Genomic DNA, 27,198 nt, shown 5'->3' on the forward strand with positions numbered 1-27,198 from the left:
TCATAAAACACTCAGCACACTAATGACTCTCCATGAACAATTTTATAATTCCACCTGATTTTTATTCTTTGTCCTGCTTGGTTGGATATGATCATTCCCTGCCCTTCCCTAGTGTCTTTCACCCAAGGTCTCACTTGTGCTTTACAAACATGAATACTTAGCCTCACAAACTCCTCTGGGGTGAGTCAGTGTCATTATCTCTGTTCTATAGATAGGGAAACTCAAATACATAGGGATTAAGGGACTTGCTCAAGGTCAAACAACAAACTAGTAGCAGAGCCAGGAATAGAATCAAGGTCTCTTGGGCCTGTCCTCTAACCACCAGTCCATCCCTCCTCTCAGTGTGGAATGACATGGTTGACATGCCAACCACAGCACTGTAGATTTTCTCTAGCTTTGGGTTTCTTTAATTTCTGACAGCTCAGTGCTCACTCTGCTATGCCACATTGGAGGCCTAGCTTCACTCCTTGCTTCCCAAGGGGCCTGGGGATGAGGGGGAAGGGCATGAGGAGGCAACACCCGTCCCCCACCTCCCGAGGATGAGATGCCTCACAATAACCTTCCAACCAATTAAGGAGTTAGTTGGCCTTGTGTGGGGGGTAGGTGGGCTGAAGTGAGACACAATCAAGTTGAGGGGTGTCAGGACTCCACAGAGAACTGCCCTCACCCCCAGGGGAAGAGAGAAACCTATTTCTCTCTTTACCATCCTGCACATTATACTTCACTTCACCCTCCCATCAAAGCCGGTGTGGCAAACTGCTCCAAACTCTCCACCCATGGTGCTCTGCAGCCATGTCCTACAGCCCACCTACCAGAGCACACACAGAGCAAGGCTGCAGGGGAGCAGGGGGAAGGAGGCAGTTCAGGGCACTGGTGCTTACTTGGCGAAGCCAATGAAATCCTCGTGGTTTGTGTTCATGTATGCCAGTTCGATGTCTATCAGGAGCATGACCTGGGGGGCAAAGACACAAAGAAAGTGAGTGAGAGACAAGGGACAGGTGCTACTAACACAAAGGCAGGTAGCAGGAGCCACCATTGAGTTGCCTTATGGCTCTTCTCAGCCAACACCTCCCTGTGCTTTGTGGGCGCTCCTCTCCAGATCCCAACTTTACAACAAGGCCCATCTCTATCCCTATAGCTCAGACTCTTTCCCTAAAGGCTTCCCCTCTGCCTCTTGCCCTCAGGCAAGACCTGCAGGCCCTACCTGATCCTTGGTCCTGCCCTCTCGCTCACGAATGTGCGTAGTAACAATCCGCTCCATCTCCTCCCGCAGGTGAGGGTACTGGCTGAGCTGCAGGAGAGAGAAAACATGTGCACGTGGGAAAGTGGGGCAGGGTCTGGGGAATAACACTCCCCTCCCAACCATAACAGGGGTCCTAGAGGGCTAAAGGCACAGGAAAGCCAGAATTGCAGACAGATTTTTCCAAGTTCCTGTGGGGCCAAAGATCTCACTCACTGTGCTTTGAGCTTCTTCAGAGAACAGCCCTTCTCCTCAGCAGCAACCCCCCTATCCTGCAGGAGACCAGACTACTGCCAGCCCAATTTGTTTCACATAGCAAAGGGCCCATCCCCAGGTCTGAACACACCCAGTCTCGGGCATGTCTGAAATCCCAGTTTTATGGCTTAAGCCCATGGCTGGTTGTATCCCAATAAGCCAAACGAGTAGTTCTCTGAAGAAGGTCAGCTTCTCATTGGCAACGTAGGAAAGCGATGCCATGGCATTGTTGCCCTGGCTTTTGGCTACACTTTTTTTAAAACCTGCAGCAGCGAGTTCTCAGAGTCCAGGTCTACAGACTTGGGCTTGTGCTATGGCGCTAAAAACAGCAGTGCAGATGTTGCGGCTTGAGCTCTTAAACTCCCTCCCTGGGCTTCAGAATCCGAGGGCCAGTCCGAGCCCAAATGTCTACACAGCTGTTTTTAGCGCCGTAGTACTAGCCCACACTGCTGTGGGCTCTAAAATGCAGTGTACTGTGTAGATATACCCCCTGACTCTAAGGGGAGCATCCTGGGTGAATGAAGATGATCAAAACTGGTCTCACATCCCATTAGCTAGATCACTAGTGGACAGTAGCCTGCCCTAACGAGCAATGCCACAGGTGGAGACGGAGGGCATGGCCAACCTCTCAGGGAACCAGCCTTCTCCCAAGGAGAAAGCAGGAATCCTGGACTTTATGGGTGCTCCGGGTGTGTGGCTATAGCATTTCACTCCCCTTCTGCACTCCCTTTGCACTGGTGCAAGGGAGTGGAGAATCAGGGCCAGCATTCGTGTCACTGGTAAGTCTACTTTACCACTGATCGCTTGTTTTACACCGTGAGAAGGGAATTCAGTTTGCAGCACACAAACAAAAGGGAGTGGAGGGACACTGTCATCTGCAGTTGTTCAAGGCGGAGAGTCCATAGAGATTGTGAATGAGAAACATGACAGTGCAAGCCAGGAAGCTGAATGGGGGCCGTAGCAACCCTCTGGCATTCAGGCAGCACTTCCTTTTTAACAAAAAAGTGCCACAGTATTCTACAATAAGGGGGCAGTGGTCCCAGTGAAATCATTGGGAGTTTTACCATTGACTTCAGTGGGATCAGGCTTTTGTTCCTAAACATCACATCCCAGAGTGGTGCTACTGCAGCATTTGGGCCAATCCCTGGAGAAGGGAATCATTTTGCTTTCTTCCTTTAAAAAAAAAGTAAACTTTTGGGGGCAGGGACTGTCTTTTTCATTTGATGTGTGTACAGCACCTAGCACAATGGGGCTCTGATCCCTGATTAGGGCCTCTAGACGCTATTGTAATAATCATAATAATAACTAGGCCCCTTTATTATCCAGTTAATCATTCTCTACTTAGCACTTAACCAGCATGAACCAGCTAATTCCTGCACCATTCCTGAGAGGAACAAGTGCCACTATCCCCCACTTTACTGAGGAACAGTGAGATAAAATGACTTGCCCAAGATCACACCGTAGGGCCCAAGTGCTGCATTAACCTCAATAGGGCAGCAACCATGTAGTTCTCAGTGCAGGATCAAGGCCTACATTAGCTGAAGTCTCAACTCCAGGCCTGTTGTCAGATCACTCCTTTCTCTCTCTCCTACCCCAGAAAGTTGGTTTTTTTCCATTTTGTTCTAATATTTTGAAATATTTCAATTTGACCATTTAACGCCAACCGGAATTTCCTGACATCATCATCATTACCTCCTCCTACTATTTTGGGCTTCATTTTTGGCCATGTCTCTCATCTGCCTTAGTACTGCACTGCCTCAGTTCTGCTGATCTGATGGGGGTTTTTAAATCTGATTTGGCTTTTGGATTCTTATAAATAAAGAACTATGACAATATGCTACAGGAATCAGCCCAGACGCTGCACAATCACCATTGGAAGCTCAAAGGCATAGGGCAATTGCTGTCAAGTACTGAGGTATTTGGGTCTGCTTCACCACTATGTCACTCCAGGTTAATTGCACCACTGCCATGCCCTTGAAATCAACGCAGCTTCCCTGGCATATGGCTGGAGTAAGGGAGCAGGGGATCAGGCCCCTCTCTTTATAAAGAACTCTTCTGTTCTGAATGTCACTGGCTCCAGATTGATAGGAATAGCTTTCTGCTCACAATGAAGGTGCCCCATGTGGAAATGGGCTCCCCTTATACCTTGAGAAGGAGCATATTAAGATTTCTCTTGGATCTTTATAGTCTAGGCTGCTTGTTGCTTTAAAGGGAGAGGCAGCACTTCCTGTTTTCTTCTGAGGTTGAGGGGGTGCTTCATGTCAAAGAATCAAAAACAGGAAGTTGGAAAATCTCTAAGCAAATCTCAGCTTCTTTGACTCAAGAACAAAAAAATAAATAACACGAACAAAGGCAAGGTGAGGTGCAAAACGTTCTCAGTTTATTCAAATCAGGATCAACCAGCAAAGGTTACAAGCAAAAGAAACCAATAGCACCACGTTCACAAGACGTCATGCAGGAGGCCTCCCACCTCGGCATGCGTGGGAGAAGCAGGGGTGGGCAAGAAGGGGGACATGAAGACTGGCCACAGGATGTCATGTCCACTGGGGAACATGCAATGGAATGCAAGGGGTGGGGGTGGGGTAATGCCAGCAGTGCAAGCAGCACCCAGAAATGCCATGACTCTGAAAGATGGGAGAGCAGGTGACCCTGCCAGGGGCTCTCAGCCGGTCTGGGAGGGATTTCCACACTCAAGTAGGTTTTCACTTCTGACCTAATTGCATTTCCCTCTCCAGTCATAATGCAAGCTCAAGACCCTCTCTTAAAACAGCCTAGCCCCAGGGAAATCCTCATGACACAGCTCTAGGTCCCTGTTCTTGCTAACACTGAGTGCCCATCTCTTAGTCAGGAATCTTAAGATCTCTAACTGAAAGAATCCTGATTTGTAAGGCATCCTTTTGCATACATAAGGCTCTGCTGTGCAGTTTGGACACAGAAAGTTCCTGCTTTTTGCAATCCATGAGAGGGGATGCTACATTCCTAGAAGCACTGGCTCTGATTCTCTGCCTCCTGAGCAACTGAATTTCGTGCAGCCTCAGTTGCACAGGGTATTCTTGACTATCTGCTCACAACTACTGCATGATGTTGCTGTGTGCGGTGAAAAACTCTCTCATTACACCCCAGAGTAGGCTGATTTCATTGGTGGATGAAGAGATCCTTGTATGAGCAGTTTTAAAGCACTTTGAGATCATTCAGGATGGAATAAGAGATTATGATTAACAGCTATAATAACTAAAAATCCGTAGAAGAGACAAAGCCATCTGTTCTTTGGCGCCTTTGTGAATATGGTTTAGCCATGTGAAGAGAGACTAGCCATTGACTGCTATCGAAGAGACAGACAAAGTTGGGATGGGGGAGCAATTAGCAGCAGTTCCTTACATGGCCTGATTCTGATTTTATTTACAGCAGTGAGATCGGGTGTAGCTCCCTTCAAGATAGTTTTTCATAGCACACAGCAACATCATGGAGTAGTTGTGAACACATAGTCAAGAATACTCTATGCAACTGAGGCTGCATGAAATTCAGCTGGTAGGGAGGCAGCATATAGCTCCCCCAATGCCCAGGAAACTTGGATTAACGCTCCTCTTATGAAAAGCTTTGTGGGTCTTTAATAAACAGAGTCTCAATTTTATGTCTCATCCCAGAGGTAGCATAGGCTCCTAACACTATGGTAGGATGGTGGGTATTCTACCATGACAATTCCTGCAGAACCTAGACTTTCCTTGGAGGTCTCTCATCCAAATATTAACTAGCCCTAACCCTACTTAGTTGGAGATCAAGCAGGTATGCAGCCCAAGATGTATGAAATAATGGACAAGTACTACACATCAGTAAGTCCTCTACACAGTTCATCTCCACAGCTTTACATCATTAGAAAGTGTCACATGTACAGCCTACCCTACAGCTAAATCTGTCCTTCAGGCCCTCAGAATTTCCCATCTTGATTCTGCAACATCTGCCTCCATTGCCCCCTCCAATCCATACAAAATGCTGCTGCTAAAGTCATCTTCCCTGCCAAACACCTTGATCATCTCTCTCTCTCTCATACACACACTTGGAATTCTGTTCTCCCCTCTGCTCCCCCATCCAATTCAAGTTTCTTGCCACTGTTTTCAGAGCCTTATATAGCTCTGCTCCCCCTCCTTGTCAAGCCTCATTTTGTTCCGCATCCTCTGCTCTTCTAATGGCGACAGCCTTGATTCTCTGTTTATCAGCTTCTTGCACCATTATCTCTGTTGCTTCTTCCACACTGTCCCCTATGCATGGAAAACCCCTTCCTGAACTCATCCACAAAGTTCCTACTTTCCCGGCATTTAAGTCCCCCTTAAAGACTCACTTCTGCTGTGCTGTCTATGAAAAATCTAGTTGACATGTGTATATTAACTGCATTTTGCCAAGATGAAGGTTAGTCCCACCTAGATCATAGAATCATAGAATATCAGGATTGGAAGGGACCTCAGGAGGTCATCTAGTTCAACCCCCTGCTCAAAGCAGGACCGATCCCCAATTAAATCATCCCAGCCAGGGCTTTGTCAAGCCTGACCTTAAAAACTTCTAAGGAAGGAGATTCCACCACCTCCCTAGGTAACGCATTCCAGTGTTTCACCACCCTCCTAGTGAAAAAGTTTTTCCTAATATCCAACCTAAATCTCCCCCACTGAAACTTGAGACCATTACTCCTTGTTCTGTCATCTGGTACCGCTGAGAACAGTCTAGATCCATCCTCTTTGGAACCCCCTTTCAGGTAGTTGAAAGCAGCTATCAAATCCCCCCTCATTCTTCTCTTCCGCAAAGTAAACATCCCCAGTTCCCTCAGCCTCTCCTCATAACTCATGTGTTCCAGTCCCCTAATCATTTTTGTTGCCCTCCGCTGGACTCTTTCCAATTTTTCCACATCCTTCTTGTAGTGTGGGGCCCAAAACTGGACACAGTACTCCAGATGAGGCCTCACCAGTGTCGAATAGAGGGGAACGATCATGTCCCTTGATCTGCTGGCAATGCCCCTACATATACATCCCAAAATGCCATTGGCTTTCTTGGCAACAAGGGCACACTGTTGACTCATATCCAGCTTCTCGTCCACTGTAACCCCTAGGTCCTTTTCTGCAGAACTGCTGCCGAGCCATTTGGTCCCTAGTCTGTAGCGGTGCATTGGATTCTTCCGTCCTAAGTGCAGGACTCTGCACTTGTCCTTGTTGAACCTCATCAGATTTCTTTTGGCCCAATCCTCCAATTTGTCTAGGTCCCTCTGTATCCTATCCCTACCCTCCAGCGTATTTACCTCTCCTCCCAGTTTAGTGTCATCTGCAAACTTGCTGAGCGTGCAATCCACTCCATCCTCCAGATCATTTATGAAGATATTGAACAAAACCGGCCACAGGACTGACCCTTGGGGCACTCCACTTGATACCGGCTGCCAACTAGACATGGAGCCATTGATCACTACCCGTTGAGCCCGACATTCTAGCCAGCTTTCTATCCACCTTATAGTCCATTCATCCAGCCCATACTTCTTTAACTTGCTGGCAAGAATACTGTGGGAGACAGTGTCAAAAGCTTTGCTAAAGTCAAGGAACAGCACGTCCACTGCTTTCCCTTCATCCACAGAACTACTCTATTTATATATTGTACCCCTCCCCCTAAACTCTATTTGAATGTATGTCTGTCCTCAGATTGTGTGCTCCTTCGGGAAGGGACTTTCTTTTTTGCTTGAAAAGCACCTCACACACTGAGGGCACAGTCACAAGCAATATTAATAAATCACTTTAATAATAGATACGCCCAATTCAAACCCAACCCAAATCTCGATTTATAGGACAAAGACACTGGGCAAACATCAGCTCCTCACCTTTGGTGGGATGAAGGGCTGAGATTTGAACCTGCCACACCCGAGAGTCCAGACATTTCCATCCTGATTCTGTAGATGTCTAAGCCAATTACACAGATGGAGGGAGCAACCTTGCACTGGCCAGGCAAAAGAGCAAAGTTTTTTCCATCTCTAATTTGTAGAGACCAAATTCTGCAGTCCTTGTTCCAGCAAAGCTTCCATTGACTACAATGGGACCATCTCTAGATACGGACTGTGAAAGGACTTCTGGATTCAGTCCAGCACTATCTGACAGCGGATTTTCTTTTCTTTCTGCCTCATCATCCCCTGGTGACAAGCTCTCTTCTGTCCCATCAGCTACATTTCCCCCTTGCCTCCTTTCCTATTTTCTGTTGCTCAGAGGCCTGGACAGGGAATGCAAATCCTGACTGTACAACTCCATTATTTCATCTCCACCCTAGAAAATCTCTACCCTCCCTTTCTTCCTTCAGTGCCAAATCTGTCCGTCCTACCACGCCAGAAGGAGTTTCAAAATCCACAGAAGGTGGATGGGTAAGATCCCAGCCATCTGAGCAGGGTGCCCCACTGTAAGAAGCTAGTGTCCACTAACACTGGGGTTTTTCTTTTTCCCCTCTACACTGATTTCTCTCCCCTGAAGATACAACTTCAATCAGAGACAGAAAAACATCAATGGAAACAAACCAAAATCACTACAAGTAAACATGGCGGGAGGAGGGGGAAGGATGGAGGAGCATCTCCCACACTGAGCTGGAAAACAGGAGGATTTAGAGAGAGAAATCCTTTGGGATGGAGCAGCAGTGCTCGAGGGATGGCAATGAGCAAAATGCAGTAGCTGCTGAGATCAGCCCTGCTGAATACAACGAGGTCCCTTCATCTGCCAACCTCAGCTCTTGCCATTATTCTGAGCTCTTAAATTTATACTGGATTCTCCCTTCTTTCCCACCTGTCTCTTCCTAATCCCGCCCCACAAATCTGGGATTATATATGTTGGCCAGCCCAGACCCTCCAATGCAGAAAAGGGATTGTGGGTAATTTTTATAGAGGCTTCTAACTGGAACAAGAGGTGCTATCCCCTTTAACTCACCTGGCAGAGAAACTTGCACAGCTGGGCTGGTGGGGTGCAGGATTTTAGTCCTTCCTTGGCAAATTAACGTATTAATTAGTTAGTCTACCTTTCTATTTAAAGAGGTGTGTGGCGCCCTCTACTGCACCATACAGGCCTAGAAAACCAACCCACTTTCCCCCAGACATATACTAGCACATGTATGATGGCCTCTACTTATTCAAATGGGTGGTACCTTTTTCCACTTTGCTGCTCTTTAAGATACCCTGGAATTTGCCTCCTTTCCTTTGCTTCGGGGCAGGGAAAAGCAGCACAAGATTCATCCTTCTCTCTTTACTAGCATAATGTGTAGAGTTAAAGATCAGCAGGAAAATGAGAGGGAGAAGACATAGAGCTCTGTCATCTGGATGGAGGCTGGGGTTATTCTGTGGCCCAATAATCTGGCAGAGGGGCCTGGATTCTTTTTATTTTTTAAGGCTTCTCTCTAACTTGTTTCCTTGTTCTAAGATGTTTGGATTTCCAGAGAGGCAGCAACAAAGGGACACAGAAAGGTTTTCAATGTGCAATCAGGAAGAGTAGGGTGAGGGGCTTGCAAGGGGGTTTATTCTACACCGAGCTGCATGCCAAGGTGCTGGAGTGAGGAATGGGGGCTGGCTAGCAAACAATCAGCTGTATCCAGCTGACTTCTGAATTCATAGCAAAGAGATCCATCAGCTGAGGCCTGATCCCTCTCCCCTACTTTTCACACTGCTTGGATGCCTGTGGGCTGCTTCTCTCCATCAGATGATTATTTATATAGTAGAACCTGACTTCCATGGCTGTTCTCCTTGTTCTCACCAGATTTGTTGTTGGTCTCCTGGTGTGAGCCCAGGCCCTGAAGGGTGTGAGGAAAGGGTATGTGTGTGTGGGAGAAAGAGGAGTGGTGCTTTGCCCTTTCTTTATGTTGTTGGTTTCTTTACCTTTTCGCTACACTTTCTGATGGTGGATGTGAGCTCACTCACTACCATATCCACACACTTCAGACTCGGCTCCTTCAACTTCTGCACCTGCTTTTTCACTATGGCTTCAAAAGCGAGGTCAGGCGTGAAGAGACCCGTTCTGCACAGTGAGGGGCAGGGAGGGAAGAAGCAACAAGGAAGAAAGAAGAGCAAAGCAGACAGAGGCAGAGAGAGATTGAGAGAGAGAGCAGAAAAGGAAAAGAGAGAGAGAGAGAGGAAAAGAGAGAAGAGAAAAACACAAGGCAAAATGAGAAGTGAGATTTTGGTTCACTCCACAGATAAATCGAAGCAGGTGAGCATTGCTGCAGGGCCCCTGTGCTGCCAAGTATCAAGGGATTCTACAGATGCATGGAAATGGCACAGTTGGAAGGAACAGACAGAGTAGGTGAAACCATGAGCTACAGAGCCCAACAAAATGGATGGGTGGATGGATGCATCCAGGGATCCCTCTCCCAGAGCAAGCCTTCTCCACAGGCAATGAAGGCTGAACACACTGAGCCTCTCACTCTTTTCTTCACCTGGGTCAGTCTCATTTCTCTCTGCTGTTCCATGGGTCTCTTTTCTTGCCTTTTTACCCACCAGCTTTACCCCTTTTCTCTTTCTTCTTCCCTTAAGTTCCCCCTAGTCCATTCCATCTAAAGATGGACTGCATGGGGGTGGGGGCTGGGGGCAGTGGCGCAAGTAGAATTTATTTCTTACCAGTATGCTGCACATAGGCGACTCATGGGAGGAACACAAAGGGGGGGGGCACTTGACCCCCCCCACATGACTCCTCCCCACCTCACCCCCCCAGCCTGGGGCCCCCGCACTCTCCCTGTTCCCTCCCCATCCCACATTACTGGGGGGTGGGGGGGCAGCAGCTCTGTCCTCCCGCTGTGCCAGATGCAGACTTCTGAACTGCAGTGCTCTCTGGAACCACAGCAGCAAAAGGAGCAGCTCCTCCAGCACAGCTGTACTGCCCCCAGTCCTGTCCACTGGCACAGCTGTCCAGAGATACTTCAACCCCAAACATACACTGCTCCATTTTGATCACAGCACCCTTTCCCATGCATTATGTCACTTACAGCTAATGTGAAAGGCTGCTCTGTTCATGTTGGGATGTGTAGTTTCCATAGTACCCATCTCCTCCCAGGTGTACTTCTCAGAGCCTGGCAGGTTGCCAGTGAAGCCCTTGTTTGGGTAAAGAGCGGGTGCCCTTAAAGTTAAAATGGCCCCTGCATGTCTCAGAAAATATGTTCCAGGTCTCACTGCCTATTCAGAGATTCAACCTGCCTGCTAAGTTCAATATAGCCCCTTTAGATGTATCCGAGTCAGGCTCAGTGGATGGAGCCTGGGAAAGGGACCCTCACACAAAATGTCCCTTTAGCTATCTGAAAATTTTAATAACATCACCACTTTGTTTCTTTAAAGTCAAAAATGTTACCACTCACACTTGCGCACACACACAACATGAACTGCAGCCAAACTCAGTCTCTAGCCTCTGAACCACTATGGGACCCAAACCCGCTACACTAACAAGAAAACACCTTAAACATTCTGATTCCCCCCACACTCCCTTCAGATCATCGTCAACGGAGACGATGGTCTGACCCAGTATCTCCCCCAGCTAGATTTGTTCCTCTTTGTCCACCTCTTTCCAACATTTCCTCTTTCTTTTCTATGTGTGTGTAACCCTGTGTACCACACCTGCCCAGTCTCCCTAACTCCATTAGAGGTGGCTGTGGAATACTGAGTTCCCATCTTCTGTCCTAAGGTCTCTTTCTGTCCTCCCTGATCTTTACATTTCTCTCTCTCTTGGGTATCAGGTATCCTCATGGAAGGAAGAATCTGTCCTTCATGTCTATAACAGACAATTTCACTACTGGTGTAAATTCATTCCTCAAGGAAAAAGAAAGAGAAAGACAAGACAATGAAGGTGGAGATAGAGAGAAATGGGAAGGGAAGAAAGAAAGAAAGACAGGGAAAATGATTCATAAGGGAGAAGAGGGCAGGAGTGATAAAGACTTAAATGGTGATTGATGGACGGTAAAACTAACCAAGGGAGGATTAAGGGGACTTGAAAAGTGGGCGCTTCAGATTCAGTTACTGGATGATTCTGGGTACTTGGCAGCCCAAAGGTCTTTGCTTACCTGTCACCAGCACTAAGGGCAATTTTCTGGGTGCTCCCCACAGCTACATACCTCAACAGAAGACAGCAGGATAGGAAAAGGAAGCTCCTCCCAGCATTCTAAAAACCTGAGGAATCTGTCACTGTCTGTCCACTTTGCTCTCCCAGTCTGGACTGGGACAAAGCACATGTATTTGAGCCTAAGCACCTCTGCAGAGACCTCCAGCCCCAAGCAATGCAGTCTCTTGCAGAGCAAACCTGAGACTCACCACTCGCGCCCTCTCCCCCCCGCTTTTTTTTTTTTTTTTTCCAAATTCGAGGTTTCAATCTCCCTTGGGAGTCTCCTGCAATGCCCTCACCCGGTTACCTGCTCCTGAATGGCCAGCAGTGATCCGACATACCAAGAGTCTCCAGTGCCCAGGCTATCACACTCTGGCTGAGATGCCCTTTCACCAGGACCGGACCTGTCTGAAGCAGCAGGCCATGGCTGAGAGGAATGGCAGGCAGTCTCCCCGTCTTTCTCACACTGCTTCTCAACATTAAATCCAAGCCCAAACTCAGACATGAAAATTGCAATATTTGCAGGATCGACAGAATTATGACTGGCTCTCTCCCACATCCCCACTGAAGCCCACAACAGTCAATCAAAACCCAGAGAATGAAACCTCCAGGGCACCCCCATCACAGCAGGAGGAAGGGAAAGGCAGGAACTCAGGAGAGAGTGGACACCTCCACTTTCCTTCTTCTCAGCCATTTACTGCTCCTTCAAAACAAGATACAAACCAAGCCAATCAGAAACCATACCAAATTCCACAAGCTTAGGAACATCTCCCTGTAGGGAAGCCCACAGCTTCCCATTCCATATTAGCAAAGCCTACTTCCCCTCTTGAATCTTGATCCTCCACATTTGAGAGTTTATGTACCCTTTTGCTCTGTGATGGTCAATCAGGGGCCAGATTGGATGATACCAAGTCCCCAGAAGTTCCCAGGGGAAATCTATATCCCAGACTCTGACTCGGAAATTAATATCAGAAATTAAATTCAAATCAGATATAAACCATCAGCCTCTAGAGGAAGAAATAACCTTGGCTGTTATAAAGAGTTAATGTTCATGGTAGAGAGCTGGTGGAGGGGGTTGTGTTTCTAGAATGGGCATGTGGGGGGAGACCCCAATGTTCCAAAGACACCTCTCATGGAATGGGGGAGACTGGCAGCAACCCACTCCTATCAGCTGTCCCATCTCTTTCTGATTGGCTGGTTGGCTGGAATGCCCCAGGCTAGAATCACTCAGGTCTAGTCATGCTGCTGAGGAGGTGGTTAGAAATATCAGGTTTCACTGCAGGCAGCTCCTTGCCCAGATCACAGTGCTGTGCTTCAGCCAGCGAGCAGGTGGGCGGGCAGGTGTTAGCGTGTGAACTCCATGTTCCCTCCAGTTACCTTCTTGGTGCATTGTCTAACGGTATTGATTAACTCCGAAATGACCATGTCCACGCATTTCAGGCAAGGCTCTTTAATCTTCTTCACCTGCTTTTTCACAATGGTCTCAAAGGCCATGTCGGGCGTGAAGAGACCGGTTCTAAACACCCAGGGCGGGGGACAACACAAGGCAGGAGGGGAGGTAGAGGGGGGAAGGAGAATGTCACAGCATTACACACACATTTCAGAGCAGGCCCTTGTATCACTGACACCCAGCTCGTTGGCCCGGAGGAACCATAAAACCCATGAACAAAACCTCACTGAAATCAACGAGAATGGAGAGTGCTCAACACTTCACAAAAATGATCTCTTAGGGTGAAAATGACCAACACAGGAACCAACACTAAGCTTATGTACCACTTCAGCCTTTAAGGCGGGGGGCATTTAGGGTTTAAGTAGTTCATAGGGCTGGCCCTCTGGTGAATATCACCCTTAGAGAGTTTCAAGAAACCCTTTCTTAATTATAATAAGGGAGCAATAAATACTAATACTATTGCTCAAATGAGCCTGACTAGATCAGATGGAATGAGCTGAAGGAGAAGAAAATAAACTTGTCAATATCTGATCACCTGCTTGCATTCTCCAGAGTTTAATAGAGATTCTGCGGGGTGCTGGGCTCCCACAGTCCCCACTGACCACAGGGGGAATCGCAGTATCTCAGCATCTCTCAGGTAAGGCTGCCTGTTAGGCATCATAAGCCACACATCATTAATCTTCTCTAACACAAATGCAAAGATGTTAACTTACCATGCATTTGGGACCGGGTCCTGCAAAGTACTGAGCACCCTCAGCTCCAAGTCACTGATGGTTGAGTGTGCTCAGCACCAGCTTGCAGGATCGAGCCCCAGTAGATCTGGGAAAATAAATTAAAACAATATTTTAAGAAATTAAAAAGGCGTGTAGGGGGTGTTTAGAATCCCTTCCTATGTCACTTCCTCTTACTACAATGTGATGTCACTTCCTCTTTCTCACATTCAGCACAGGAGATGGAAGAAAAAGGATGATCACCAAGACAATTTTACCTTTCAGGCTCCTGCTGCTCTCACATGGAAACAGAAAGCAAACTGATTTGGATGAACATCAGTACCTCCCATTACAAGGCTGTTCACCTGCCAATGGCGCAGACAGGTGTTCCCTCCCCTCTGCTGACCTACCGTACCTCTGAAGTCTTCTCAGCTTGGTTTGGAAGGTCTAGAGATATTTACAAGGCTGTGCAGTCGTAGGCCTGCCTAGTGCATGATACATGCCTGATACCATGGATGTTCTTGATGGCGTAGCTGATCTCTCGCCGGAGTTCCTTCTCGTCAAACTCCATCTGCACCAGAAGAAAAGATTGTCAGAAGGGGCCCGGCAACCCATACAGCAGAGCATCATGCAGATACAGAGCAGAGGAAAATACACCCCCAGCTCCAGTGGACGTACCCTCAGAAGTGCTGCCCAGTTCTTATTGACTATACAAACGTCCTTAGAAACAAAGGGAATGAGAAACTAAAAATGTAAGATTGTGTCCCAAATAAAATGGTTTGCCTTGCAAGGTTTGCATGCGATCTCAGCAGCTTTTTTTTCCAATATACACATAAAAAACTGGATTTCTCTCTCACATAGAAAAGTTACAACATCATCAAACACAATGCAGGCTCTTGTCTTTCATTGACAAGGCCTCAGCATCTCATTCAAATGGAAAAGATCATACTACTACTAAGTGAAAATACAGGCAAGCCAAAGCATAAGGGGAACAGATTGGCTCCTGCTTGATCTTCTGTTCTGAAAACCATCAAGAAAAGGTTATTTCATCACCTTTTCCTCTGGAGCTTTTATACATTATAGGTCAGATTCTCCCATACAATGAAGGCTCTGTGTGTCTCCCTGCTAGTGCAATTTGTCCCCAGCACCAATGTGTGCAGTCCCAGGAGGACACCACAAGAAGATCCTCTGGTGGTGCTAAATCAATGAAGGGCCATTTACACCACCCATTTCTTTGCTGCTCATGTAGAAGTGAAGGTCTAATGTGATTGTAGCAAAGGAGACATAGTTAGGATGTCCCTGAACCCCACTGATCCTTGGCTGTATTTTCTGCTCCTTGGGAGTGTTTAAGAGTCAGCATAAGTTGGAGCAGCCCTTAGTCTGGTATTAGCTTGGCACATCGGGACCAGCCCTGCCCACAGCATCAACAGGATCAATGGAATGCAGTTTTCAACTATCTCTGCATCTGCCCCCAAACTACACTATGTGCAGATCAGCCAGAGGGAAAGATCTGACTCTACCTTTCTACATGGACATTCAGCTGATCAGAGACACTCTTTGGCTTGAGGTAAACAAACTAAAGCTTCAGCATTTGGGGTCCATGTCATCAGAACAGTTAAGGTAAAACCCTTTTACATAACCAGGAAGAGAAAGTGAGGGAGTTTCTATGCTCTGCTACCAGGGCAGGAGCTGAGGTAGAGGCCATGTTCAGATACTCGGAAGGGTGCTGAAGGAGAGGACAGGCTCTGGCAAGGGGTGAGGGCTGAGGGAAAAGAGAAGCCAGGAATGGAGGTGAGAGAGAGAGAGAAAGGAGGCAAAGAACAGAGAGGACTGGTAAAGGAAAAAGACAACAGCAGGTGAGAAAGACAGGTGAAGAAGAGAAAGAAAGTGATGAAGGTAAAGAGAAGGTCAAGGAGTAAAGAAGAAGCGAATTAAAGAGGAGACAGCCGATGAAAAGGAGAAGAGATGACAATGAGCCAAGAAGATGGCAGCTGAGAAGGACAGGTGAAGAAATGACAGCAGGTGGAGAGAAAATAGGCAGGTAGGTGAGAAGGATAGGATGGGGAGTGGTACCTTCACCAGTTCAAAGGGGAACCGCTCATGGAAGATGCGGTTGATCCTAGCTCCTCCAGACAGCTCGTAGGTATCAATCTGGTCACCGGAGCCTTCAATACGTTTCTCAAAGTCCACAGCAAACTGCTGGACCATCCTAGGCAGAAAGAGAAATGAATGGGGGAAGATTGCCAGATACACTTCTCCTAGGAAGGGCGCGCAGCAGGAGTCACTTACTGCAGCAGAGCTTTGGTCTTCCGGGCAGGATCATCAGGACGGAAGTTCTTGTACTCATCCACCTCTTTCTCAATGGAGAGAAGCTGGCTCTGGAGTTTGTTTCGCAGGCCTGGCAGGGTGTCTCGGATGTGATTTGTCAGTTGCTGCACAAGTAGAAGGTTGAGAAATGGGTTAAAAAGCCCGTGAGTTGTGATTGAACAGGGTTTGCTGACTCAGCAGAAGGGCAGAAACAAAATGGGCTACTTCTCTGTGACAAGGGGATCATTAGCCCTGTGGGCCAGAATAGGCTATTCCTATGAGCCACAGGGCATCAGTCTTGTGTGGCAGAGTGGGCCAGTCCCACTGACTGAACTAGGTTTTGAGTGGGGAGAATAATGAGATTATATCAAGGGGAAGCCAACATTGGACAGGTCATCTCTCCAGTATAAAGGAAAGAGCTAGGTTATGGATCTGTCTTTGGAAACTCCTAGGGCTTCCCTGCAATGCAGAGGTAGCAGAGAGACCAGGCAGAGCAGGGACAAAATCAATACCTGAAAACTTTTAGACAAATTGGCCCCGCCAAGCTTCAAATATGCATGAAAGGTTGATGAACAGTGCAGCAAGGCCTATTATGTGGACATAATGGGGTTGTCAGGTTCCAAGAAGAAAAGGAGGTTGGTTTCTTTTGACAGTCCAGTGTCCAGGTGAAGATACTATCTATTTAGGTACTTATGTGGCCCTCATCACCATACTATCTGAGAGCCTTGCAATGCCCCTGTGAGGTAGGGATATCTGGCTTTTACAGAAAGGGAACTGAGGCGCAAGGTAGTTTTAGGATTAAGCCCTAAAGTCCTAGGCTGAGCAGAGACTTGAACCTAGGTCTCCTGAGTTGAACCCCAGTCTACCCAGTTCTCATGTAGCTAGGCAATGCCCTTTTCAGAAGGCCATCAGACACAGAACTATACTAGCTAGGAGAAGTACATAGTAATAATATTCTATACTTCCCTAGCACCTTTCAACAAAGGATCCTAAAGCACTCACAAACATTGACTAACTGAGCCTCAAAACTCCCCTTTGAAAGAGAAATAATTTGTGCCCATTTTACAGATTTATTACTGCTCTTGGATAAAGGACAAGAAAAATTAAAATTATGTTTATTTCCATAAACTAGCCAAACAAAGGGGACTTCATTTCTATTTTGGGGGTGGATTTGGAAATGTATTTTACTGCAACCTCTTTAATCTTATCCATAAACGTATCAGACCTGCCAAATCGGACTCATCTGAGGACACCCTGTAAAGTGTCCCATTTAGGAGGATGAAGGACTTTGCTGTGCGAGTTTCAGCATCTTTAAAGCACTAAAATGTTAAACTTTTAAACTATGGGCCCTGCTGGAGTCTGGACAGGATCTGGGTTGGCTCTGAACGTCTTGTTTTAGGCTTTGATCCTGTCAACATGACACAGTCAGTCAAAAAAAAAAAAAAAACCTGATCAATTTTGAAAAATATTTTTAAATCGGAAACAAAAATGTTCACAGAAAATTTCCAGGTTTTTTTAATTTTCCAGTTTTTCAACAACAAAATCTCAGGTCTGACTGTCAGGTTTTCATTAAAAAATGGAAAATTTCTACAAATTTTTTTTTTAAAGTGTTTTGCTAAATATTCTGTGGAGAATGCTTACCATTTTCCGACCACGTGTTTAACTTTGATGCCAATGGGACGACAAACATGCTTAACGCTAAACACGTAGCTAAGAAGCTGCAGGATCAGGGCCTGGCTGTTTCCTTTACAATCTTGCCAAGCAACAGATGCAAATGGCTGCCGGCCACAAGCACTGAGCAGGAAATAGCCTGCACTGGCTCCTCCTGGCCAGAGGGGCCGCTGTTGCGCCAGCACTTGGGCAGGGAGACAGTTTCTCCTCCTCTCAATGCTCCCCCTGCCAGTGCCCAAGGTGGATTCTGTGGTGCTGGGGAGTGGGAGGCTTGTGCCTGGACTAGGAGGGGACAGAATGGGGGATGGGAGCCCAGGAGCCCCCTTGAGCCTCAGTCCCTTCAGCCTGGCCCCCTTTGAGGCCTGGCTCCTCATTCTGTCCTCCCAGCTTGGGTCTGCTTGACCGCGGCTCCCTCAATCTGTCCCCCAAGCCCAGGCCCCTTGAGCCCCACCCTGGCTCTCCTTGAGCCTGTGCCCCCCAGCCTGTGCCCCCAACCTAGTTCTCCTTGAGCCTCTGCCCCCCGTCCTTTGTGCCTCCAGCCTAGTTCTCCTTGAGCCTCTGCCCCCAATTCTCTGTACCCCCAGCCTAGTTCTCCTTCAGCCTCTGCCCCCCATCCTCTGTGCCCCCAGCCTAGTTCTCCTTGAGCCTCTGCCACCCCTCCCCCATTCTGTCCGTCCAGCCTAACCCGCTTGAGCCCATGCTCCTCATTCTATGCCGCTGGACTTTTCCCCCTTGGAGCCTCTGTTCCCCTGACTTGCAGCTCACCTTCCCATGTCTGAGTTGGTCTCTTCACTCCCGGATAAACTCTGCGGACAGGAACCTCTTCCCCCACGCCCTCACTGGAACATGCCAAGGTAAAGGCCTTTATCACTGTATCCCAGTATTCCCTTGACAGTGGCTATCTATGATGTTCGTCTCTAGCAGAAGGGATGCGGGGACCTGAGCCTATTTGCTTTGATGGAAATGGGGTGTATGGTGAATGGTTTGAAAGCCACTACTACATCATCATATGGTCAACTGGAATTTTAAAAAAAACTGACTAATCACCAGAAATTCCAATTTTTGACAATCCTGTTTAAATAGTGTCCAGAGTAAATATCCAGAGTTTGATTTAATTCCTTTAAAACAAATTGCATAGGATTTTGTCTGCTCCTTTCCTCATGTACCTGAGGGGTCTTTCCAGCAAGGGAGAAAAAGCGGATCTGAGAGCAACATTATCAGATTGCTAATGCATGAGCTGGGAAGTACAACTGATCCTCAGCAAAACAGGGAAACTGATGACTAGGGCTACAGATTTGTCACTGCAGTTTTATTAAAAAATCAGGGAGCAGTCACTGTAAAAACAGACTCCAACGAGAGACTGCTGAATTGGAATTAATTTGCAAACTGGACACCATTAAATTAGGCTCGAATAAAGACTGGGAGCGGATGGGTCATTACACAAAGTAAAGCCATTTCCCCATGCTTATTCCCGCCTCCCCCTCCCACTGTTACTCTCACCTTCTTGTCAACTGTTGGAAATGGGCCATCCTGATTATCACTACAAAAGGTTTTTTTCTCCGGCTGATAATAGCTCACCTTAATTGATCACTCTCGTTATAGTGTGTATGGCAACACCCATTTTTTCATGTTTTCTGTGTATATATATATTTTCCTACTGTATTTTCCACTGCATGCATCCGATTAAGTGGGTTTTAGCCCACGAAAGCTTATGCTCAAATAAATTTGTTAGTCTCTAAGGTGCCACAAGTACGCCTCGTTCTTTTTGTAAATGTAGTAAAGGTTGCAGGTTACTAAATTTACTGTGACTGCTCCCTGAGCTTTCTCCCCCTGCTCTCCTCACCCTGCCTAGTGGGCACTGACCATCTGCAACAGCATGTTCCACCCAGGCACTGCAACCCTAATCCTGCCTGGTGAGTTAGGGCAGCCAGGACAGGACAAAACATGAGTGATACTGTGACCCGGTGCATCAGGTCTCAACGGTCTGAGCAGGGAGCTGGGTTCAGCACCACAGGATAGGAGCCACTGGGCTTGCTCTCCAGTGTGGGCCTCCCCGGGGCCTGGTGACCCACTGTTTGGGAAAATCACGGACAGGAAAAAAAGACACAGACAAACAGAAAAATCATGGTATGCATGAGATTTTTCCACCCATGGCACACCTACAGCTCTACTGATAATACACAGTGTGTTTCATCTATCTGTGTATCTTAGGGTTTTATACTGCCACCCATCATTATAGTCCAAGTACCAAAATCAGTAGCAATAGCAAAGTCCCTCGAAGACTTCATGGAGTCTCTGACACTCTTCCCTTTCTGGGGTCAAAACACTGCTTGAGGGTGAGATTTTGGTTTTGATTTTTTTTTAGTCTTTAAGATTTGTATTCATTTCTCTCTCTTTTTATTTTTTGAGTTGGTAGGGGCTTAGAGGCAGAAGGGGGAGTCAGTGCTGTCTCATTCTTGTGGTGAAAAGGCTTTTTTTAAAAAGATTTTTTCACAATTTCAAATATACCAAAAAATATACCAGAAAAAAATAGAGAAAAGTACATACGCTTTTGCTAACTTCTTTCAATTCTACTGATCTTAGGTGTAATTGAACTATAGCAATTAAAAAATTGTCAGACAAATGCAATTTGGAAGTTGATGGTGTCCCCTTAAATCTTAACATTTGAGGTTTTGATTTTTATAGTTTCCTCCATCCGATGTGTCCCAGGAGAAGGCAGCCCTCCAGCCAGATTAGAGTCTTATCCAAATTAATTTATAAAACAATTTTCTGATAGGCATCATTTTTAATTGAACATCCAAATCATTTTAATTAATATTATAAGACTACAGGAAACGCAATGATCTCTTGAAGCTAAAAACCCAAAAACATGGTAGGCCAAGTTCTGCTCTCACTTACAGTGGTGTAAATCAGGAGGAATTCTACTGGTGTAAATCCAGACTAATGCCATTGACTTCAGTTTACTTACTCTGGATTTATACTGATGTTACTGAGAACAGAATTTGGCCTTTTGTCTTTAGTGCATGAACTTGATTTTCAGCCCAGAGGAAAGTGTTTTTCATTATTTCAGTGTATTTGAGTCAGGCACAGTTTAGTGGTCCTGTACTGACACTCTCTCCTTTTGTGACCTTGGTCAATCATGTAGCTGTTCTGTGCCTCAGTTTCACAGCATTAAAACAGGGACAGTAATCATGTATCGATCCATTGTGAGTATTCATTAATTCATGTTTGTCAAGTGCTCTAGGAGTGTTTAGTATTGTCATTATTTCCAAGTAACCCTGGGTGACAGCCCCATTTGGGTCTGTTCTCTGTCCTGGTGGTACCCAGCTGCAGAGCCCAGCTGCCGTTACCTGGTTCAACACTTTCTGCAGGTAGGGGGTACCCATGCGTTCAGCCATATGTCTGTAGGATGGATGGGAGAGAAAGAACTTCCTCTCTGCAGCCAGTGCAGCCTGAATGTCCTTCTTCCCATCAATGTCCTTCTGACTTCTGTTGACCACACCGATGTAACCTACCAGTGAAAAGACCAAAAGTCACATGGCAGCACAGAGGAAGTGCAGAAACATTGGACACAGCCAGGAGACGATCCAGGGTATGGAGAGCCTGCGATATGACACTAGGAGGGGAGGGTAAAGGGGAGTCGAAAAGGGTGATTCTGCACTTGGACTCCTGGTAGTGGAAGGAAAGGGAGACCCCACTGATAACTGGAACCATTAGAAACAAGTTGAAAAATTTAAACTGGAATTTCCACTAGACTCTGATACTTGGGAAGGAAAAGAAAAGGCAGGTGGAAAGCTGCAGTCACTACTGCTAACCAGCTAAGATTTGTGAATCTCCCATTACATTTCTTTATTATCGTGTCCTTTCCGCAATTCAATTATTTTTCTCACCCACCTGTTATGTCTTGTCTTCTAAACTGTAATCTCTTTGGGGCAGGAGCTGTCATTTATTTTATCTTTGTATAGCACCTACCCAATCTGATTGTGTCCTATAGGGCAATGGTTCTCAACCTTTCCAGGCTACTGTACCCCTTTGAGGAATCTGATTTGTCTTGCATACCCCCAAGTTTCACCTCACTTAAAAACTACTTGCTTACAAAATCAGACAAAAATACAAAAGTGTCACAGCACACTATTACTGAAAAATTGCTTACTTTCTCATTTTTACCATATAATAAAATTAATTGATTGGAATATAAATATTGTACTTACATTTCAGTGTATAGTATATAGAGCAGTATAAATAAGTCGTTATGAAATTTTAGTTTGTACTGACTTCACTAGTGCTTTTTATGTAGTCTGTTGTAAAACTAGGCAAATATCTAGATGAGTTGATGTACCCCCTTGACGACCTCTGCATACCCACAGGGGTACACATACCCCTGGTTGAGAACAACTGCTTTAGGGCTACCACAGTATAAATAAGGCTTCTGTTTTTATTGTTTGTTTATTAATTTAGTTTTTCAGGGTTTATTTTTAGCAACTTTTAAGTTTTATGCAGGTGTCCAAAATAGAGGTGTTATCTTTGTGTATATGGAAATAAGTAATGTCTGTTATATACATTAGTATATATACTACATACAGTAATATATACTGTAATGAGTAATCTTTTTATAATGTTCCCTAGTGCGCTTTAACATACTACTCATTCAAACAGCACTATGTTAAAGTGCACTAGGGAACCTTTAGTGCACACCAGCAGGGTCTACACAGACCAATTAATGCACAGCATTGGTGTGCTTCAGAAGTCACACATAATACTGCTTCCTGTAGACCAGCCCTTCAATACAAGTAACCATTTCCGGTGTTTCTCCAGTGGTATTGGATAAACACCAGTGTAATTCTTTTTATCAGGGGTGTTTTATCTGTGTTGACCAGTTATAATGGAAAATCAAAAGCCCTAAATATAAATGTTAAAGAAAAAGAGAGCCCAGATTCTGATATCTGGGAAGGAGGGGTGAGACCCAGGTTCCCATGTCTACAATTTTTCTTCCATAGAAAAAGGTATAACACAGAGAACAGGATTCTGCTTTTGGGTTTTGGCTGCCAGGACCGCATACTGAGGTACAAAGACTCTTGGGAAGGGATTCCCTGCAGAGGAGCATGGCCCATTTCCCCTTACAAAGAGGTAGGGAGGTTGGTTATTCTCTCTTGGAACTGAGGGACCTCTGTTTCCAGCTTGGAACTGAGGGGCCTAGTGATTTAACATCAGGTTTGGGGCAGATATTCTATCAGAGAGGAGAACACTCTTGTGGCCCAGGTTCTGGGGAATGTTGGAGGAAGGGGATGGGACCAGGGGGAAAGAAGGGAGGAGAATGAGGAGGAAATGGAAAGAGGATCCATACCTCTTCGAAGGGGAAGTAACTTGTTTTCTAGCACATCTCGTGCATCGGTTCCTTCATCCATGAGGTCCAGTTTAGTGATGACTCCAATGGTGCGCTGGCCTATGGGGACACAAGCAGACATGTTAGCTTGAACCAACAACAATTCCTGTAAACTATTTGGGCAGAGGAAGCACTGCAAATTACCTGACTGGGTTCCACAAGGGCTCTTGAACTCAGCACATGGGACTTCCAGCCCAGGGTTTGGGGGAGAGGGGACTGGAGCATACCAGTGTGGTAGGAGAGGAGAGAGGGAAGGCTGATTCTCAGATACCCCCATTCTGGACTACAGCAGAGAGGGGGCTTAGAGCAGATGGCTCTAACTAACAGCTCTGTCCCCTTTCGGGAGAAGTTGGGTGACTGAAGGGTGAGAAGCCTTTTTCCTCACTGGAGGGAGAACCAGGAATTTCTAGAACAGGGGTCAGCAACCTTCGGCACGCGGCCCATCAGGGTAATCCGCTGGTGGGCCGTGAGATATTTTGTTTACATTGACTGTCCGTAGGCATGGCCCCCCATGGCCGTGGGTCGCTGTTCCCAGCCAATGGGAACTGTGGCAGGGAGAGGAGGGAGGCGTGCCTGTGGATGATCAATGTAAACAAAATGTCTCGCAGCCCGCCAGCAGATTACCCTGATGGGCCGCATGCCGAAGGTTGCCGATCCCTGTTCTAGGACAACAACCCATGCTGAAGCAACCTCAATAGGGTTTGACAGGGTACTTCCACAGGAGTCTGTGTGTTGAGCATGCCACTGCCTTGCCGATTGGAGGGTACATGGGTTGAGAACACCACTGTCTCAGGGGGTTGTGTGAACTGGGCAAGAGCTACGTGTGTTGGGAAGACTGTTTCTTGAGCAGGGGAACACATCTTTGGCATACACCATTACTCATATCCAGGGACAAGGGAGAACCAGATCTAGTGGCAGAAGTGCCATGCTAAAACAAAAACAGAGGCTGGATTTACCTTGGGGGTCAACCTCCTTTGCAATCTTGAGGGCATCAGAGTTGGCGAGATCAGAGTTGGCTGGGGATACAGCCAGGATGAGGCAGTTCTCTTTGGTGACGAATTGCATGAGCATTTCCCGGATTTGGAACTCAATGTCAAGTGGCTGGTCCCCCACTGGGACTTTTGTCATCCCTGGTAGGTCCACAAGTGTCAGACTCAGGACTAGAAAAGGAAAAGGAGGAGAGTGAGGGTCCCAATTAGAGTACCTTGTTGTGTTTATGAGAGGCATCTGTAAATTTAAAAGTGGTTACCTACTGCATGGATAGGCATGATAGATATATACATGTAACTCAGCTAGCAGCACCCAGAGTCTCATGCATCCCAGAAAAAAAGTAAAAAAGATAGTTCCTTTTTGTTAGTGGAGAGAGCAGTGGACTGGGACTCAGAATTCTATAGGTTCTATTCCCAACTCTGCCACTGGCCTGCTGTGACCTCGGGCAAGTCACTTCATCTCTTTCTGCCTCAGTTTTCCCATTTATAAAATAAGGATGATGACACTGACCTCCTTTGTAAAGTGCTGTGTGCTACTGATGATGCAAAGTGAATTATCAGGGCTAGGTATGATTAGTATTATTAATAATATTATAATAATAATTAATAATAATATATTATAATAATATTATAATAATGATTATTATTATTAATTATCATCATCATATTAATAGAGAAGTAGTAGCTATCAGGTCTAGTAGTTAGAGCAGGGGACTGGGAGCCAGAAGACTGGTCAATATTCCTATCTTGTGTCTAATGGTTAGAGCAGGGGAGTGGGACACAGGACTTCCAAATTCTACTCCTGTTTCTGCCACTGACTGTGTGACCCTGGGCAACTCATTTCTCATCTCAGAGCCTCAGTTCCCTATCTGTAAAATAGGGCTAATAACATTGACCAGTCTTTCTCAGTTGTTTTGCAGTTTAAGGAGCTTTGAGATCCCTGGTTGGAAGATGCCAGACAGGGACAACAGATTTATCAATCCAAATATTTTGCTGTGTATTAATCTCTATTATGCAGCAACTTCTGAAAGGCTTTTATTTGCCACATCCTAGTCTCTTCAATCTCCTGCTGCCAAGGCATCTCAGTGTAAAGTGGGAGACCGTCCTTTCAGTATGGCTGATATCTACACACCATGAGTCATTCCTGCTCAAGGGCCAAACAGTGCATATACTACGAGAAACTTCTGCAGCATCTCCCCATCTTTGGTGCAGAAAAGAGGTGTTGGGGGAAGAAAGACAGAGATACAGTGAGAGAGGGCTGACTTTCAGTGAGCCTTTCACTCCATCCCCCTTTTGTGTGGCAGTAAACAATGCTCATAGGTTCATTATATACAGGAATAGGGCCCATATTATATTATGCCATTGATTTTGGTGGGGGATTCTGCTTAAAAAAAGACAATGGTGTGACACGATGCCAGATTTCCTATCAGCTTTTAAATCTGAACAACCACTTGAGCTTCATTTGGAAGTGGCAATTCATTGCTGCAGTAGCAGTTAGTCAGGTAAGTGATGTTGAGAAAAAGCCAAGCACAAGATGATTAACCAACTATAGGGCTGTATCATGCAATCCTTTCTCAGGTAAATGTCCAAATATCTATGACAGGAGTTTTGCCTGAATAAGGGCTATGGGACTGGGCCCATTAAGATTAGGGGCAGGATGCAACAGGTAAGAAACTGGAGCACAGGCACCAAGAGACTGTCTTTAAATCAGTGATTCTCCAACCTTTTCATTCTATGGAGCACATGGAGAGACCTTCACCATCTCTATTCTGAACACCATACATCTCCTGATCATAGTCTGAGAACAGCTCATTTAAATGTTAAAAGAAAACCCAGCAGAGGTAATTGTGGAGTAGCACTGGCAGATTATGAAGGGAGAGTTCCCAGCAGCCATTTAGGCTTACAGAATTATTTAGTATCTCAATCAAGAAGAAAGAAAAGGAGTACTTGTGGCACCTTAGAGACTAACCAATTTATTTGAGCATAAGCTTTCGTGAGCTACAGCTCACTTCATCGGATGCATAAAGAAGAAAATCTCATCAACTATAATGTCTTTGAATGACCACTAAGGATTTTGTAATCTTTATTTTTTCTGGACAGGGAGCTAATCTAATCCCATTTCAAATCCCACACCCCATTCCCCTATATCATAGCATCTCTCCTTTCCACCAATAGAGTGCTGGATGTGGCTCCCTTTGAAGTCTATCAGTGCCGCCCCTGTGTGAACTGGGGGGGGAATCACTCGAGAGCCATGCAAGGTGCTCCTTTTCCCCTGAGCTGAGCATGCTGTCTCCACAGCAATCCCAGTCCCTACAAACCTGGCACAGGAGGATCCCATTTGAGTCTGGATCTTAGGTCCAGCATGGGGCAACACAGTGTACTACTGTCAGAAAGCTGAGTGAGTTGTCACAATGTGTTCAAAGGGCTGGAGATTGGTCCCGCATGGGTCCAGCCTGTTGTGGGGATTTGCGAGCAAAGAGTCTGCAAGCTCTCACGGCAGCCATTTCTGTTCTTACTACCTTCACTCCAAGACAGAGCAGCATCAGAGTGCAAAGTCAACCCCACCATTCTGCTCCCCCCCCCACCCCAAATACTCCAGTCTTGGATGTTGTACAGTACTTACCATGGGGAGAGTAGACCCGGAGGTTGATGGGGACAGGGGAAATTCCCTTGTTGGAGCCAGTAACCCTGTCTGTCTCAGCCTCGATCTCCAGACGTATTTCTTCGAAGTCGGTGAACTTCTTCCCTTTGCAGTGTAGAAACTCTCCAAATTCTAGTCAAACAACACTAGAAACTTACAGTGTGTCCCTGCTGGACTGAGGAAACCATCAAAAGGGATAAGCTGTAGCAAAGGTCTCAACCTCTAGTTCCAGGAGGCTAGCAAAGAGGAGGTAACTAAGGTACTCCTATCACTACCAAAAGCTGAGGGAATCCCCTTCAGCTCAAGCCAGAGAGCTGCTGATCCTCAGTTCATGTCCCAGGAGGGATAGAGTCCTCCCCTTGATATCCAATTAATGATTCAGGTCTTCCTCTGTTGAAACCAAGGCAGCTAAATATACACCTGTCTGCAGGGATAAACGCCATGCACACACTGCAGTGGAACACAGTGTTTAGTGT

General features: G+C 46.3%; 1 protein-coding gene across 6 annotated transcripts in view; it reads right to left on the reverse strand.

Moving 5' to 3' along the window:
- Positions 1-27,198, reverse strand: part of DNM1 (dynamin 1) — a 99,436-nt gene that overhangs the window by 41,003 nt on the left and 31,235 nt on the right. For 4 of the 6 annotated variants that reach the window (XM_074973710.1, XM_074973712.1, XM_074973715.1 and 1 more), the window contains exons 3-12: positions 26,705-26,854; positions 24,049-24,252; positions 23,054-23,152; positions 21,060-21,220; positions 16,021-16,163; positions 15,805-15,940; positions 14,235-14,302; positions 12,949-13,087; positions 1,205-1,291; positions 882-952 (exon numbers count right to left, since the gene is read on the reverse strand). In XM_074973710.1, the coding sequence (XP_074829811.1) occupies positions 882-952; positions 1,205-1,291; positions 12,949-13,087; positions 14,235-14,302; positions 15,805-15,940; positions 16,021-16,163; positions 21,060-21,220; positions 23,054-23,152; positions 24,049-24,252; positions 26,705-26,854 (1,258 nt within the window). Of the gene's footprint in view, positions 1-881; positions 953-1,204; positions 1,292-9,365; positions 9,505-12,948; positions 13,088-14,234; positions 14,303-15,804; positions 15,941-16,020; positions 16,164-21,059; positions 21,221-23,053; positions 23,153-24,048; positions 24,253-26,704; positions 26,855-27,198 lie in introns of all 6 variants that reach the window. The other 2 variants (XM_074973711.1, XM_074973713.1) reach the window with 1 other exon arrangement.

The sequence above is a fragment of the Natator depressus genome, chromosome 16 (genome assembly GCF_965152275.1).
Source record: "Natator depressus isolate rNatDep1 chromosome 16, rNatDep2.hap1, whole genome shotgun sequence".
NCBI classification, from domain to species: domain Eukaryota; kingdom Metazoa; phylum Chordata; order Testudines; family Cheloniidae; genus Natator; species Natator depressus.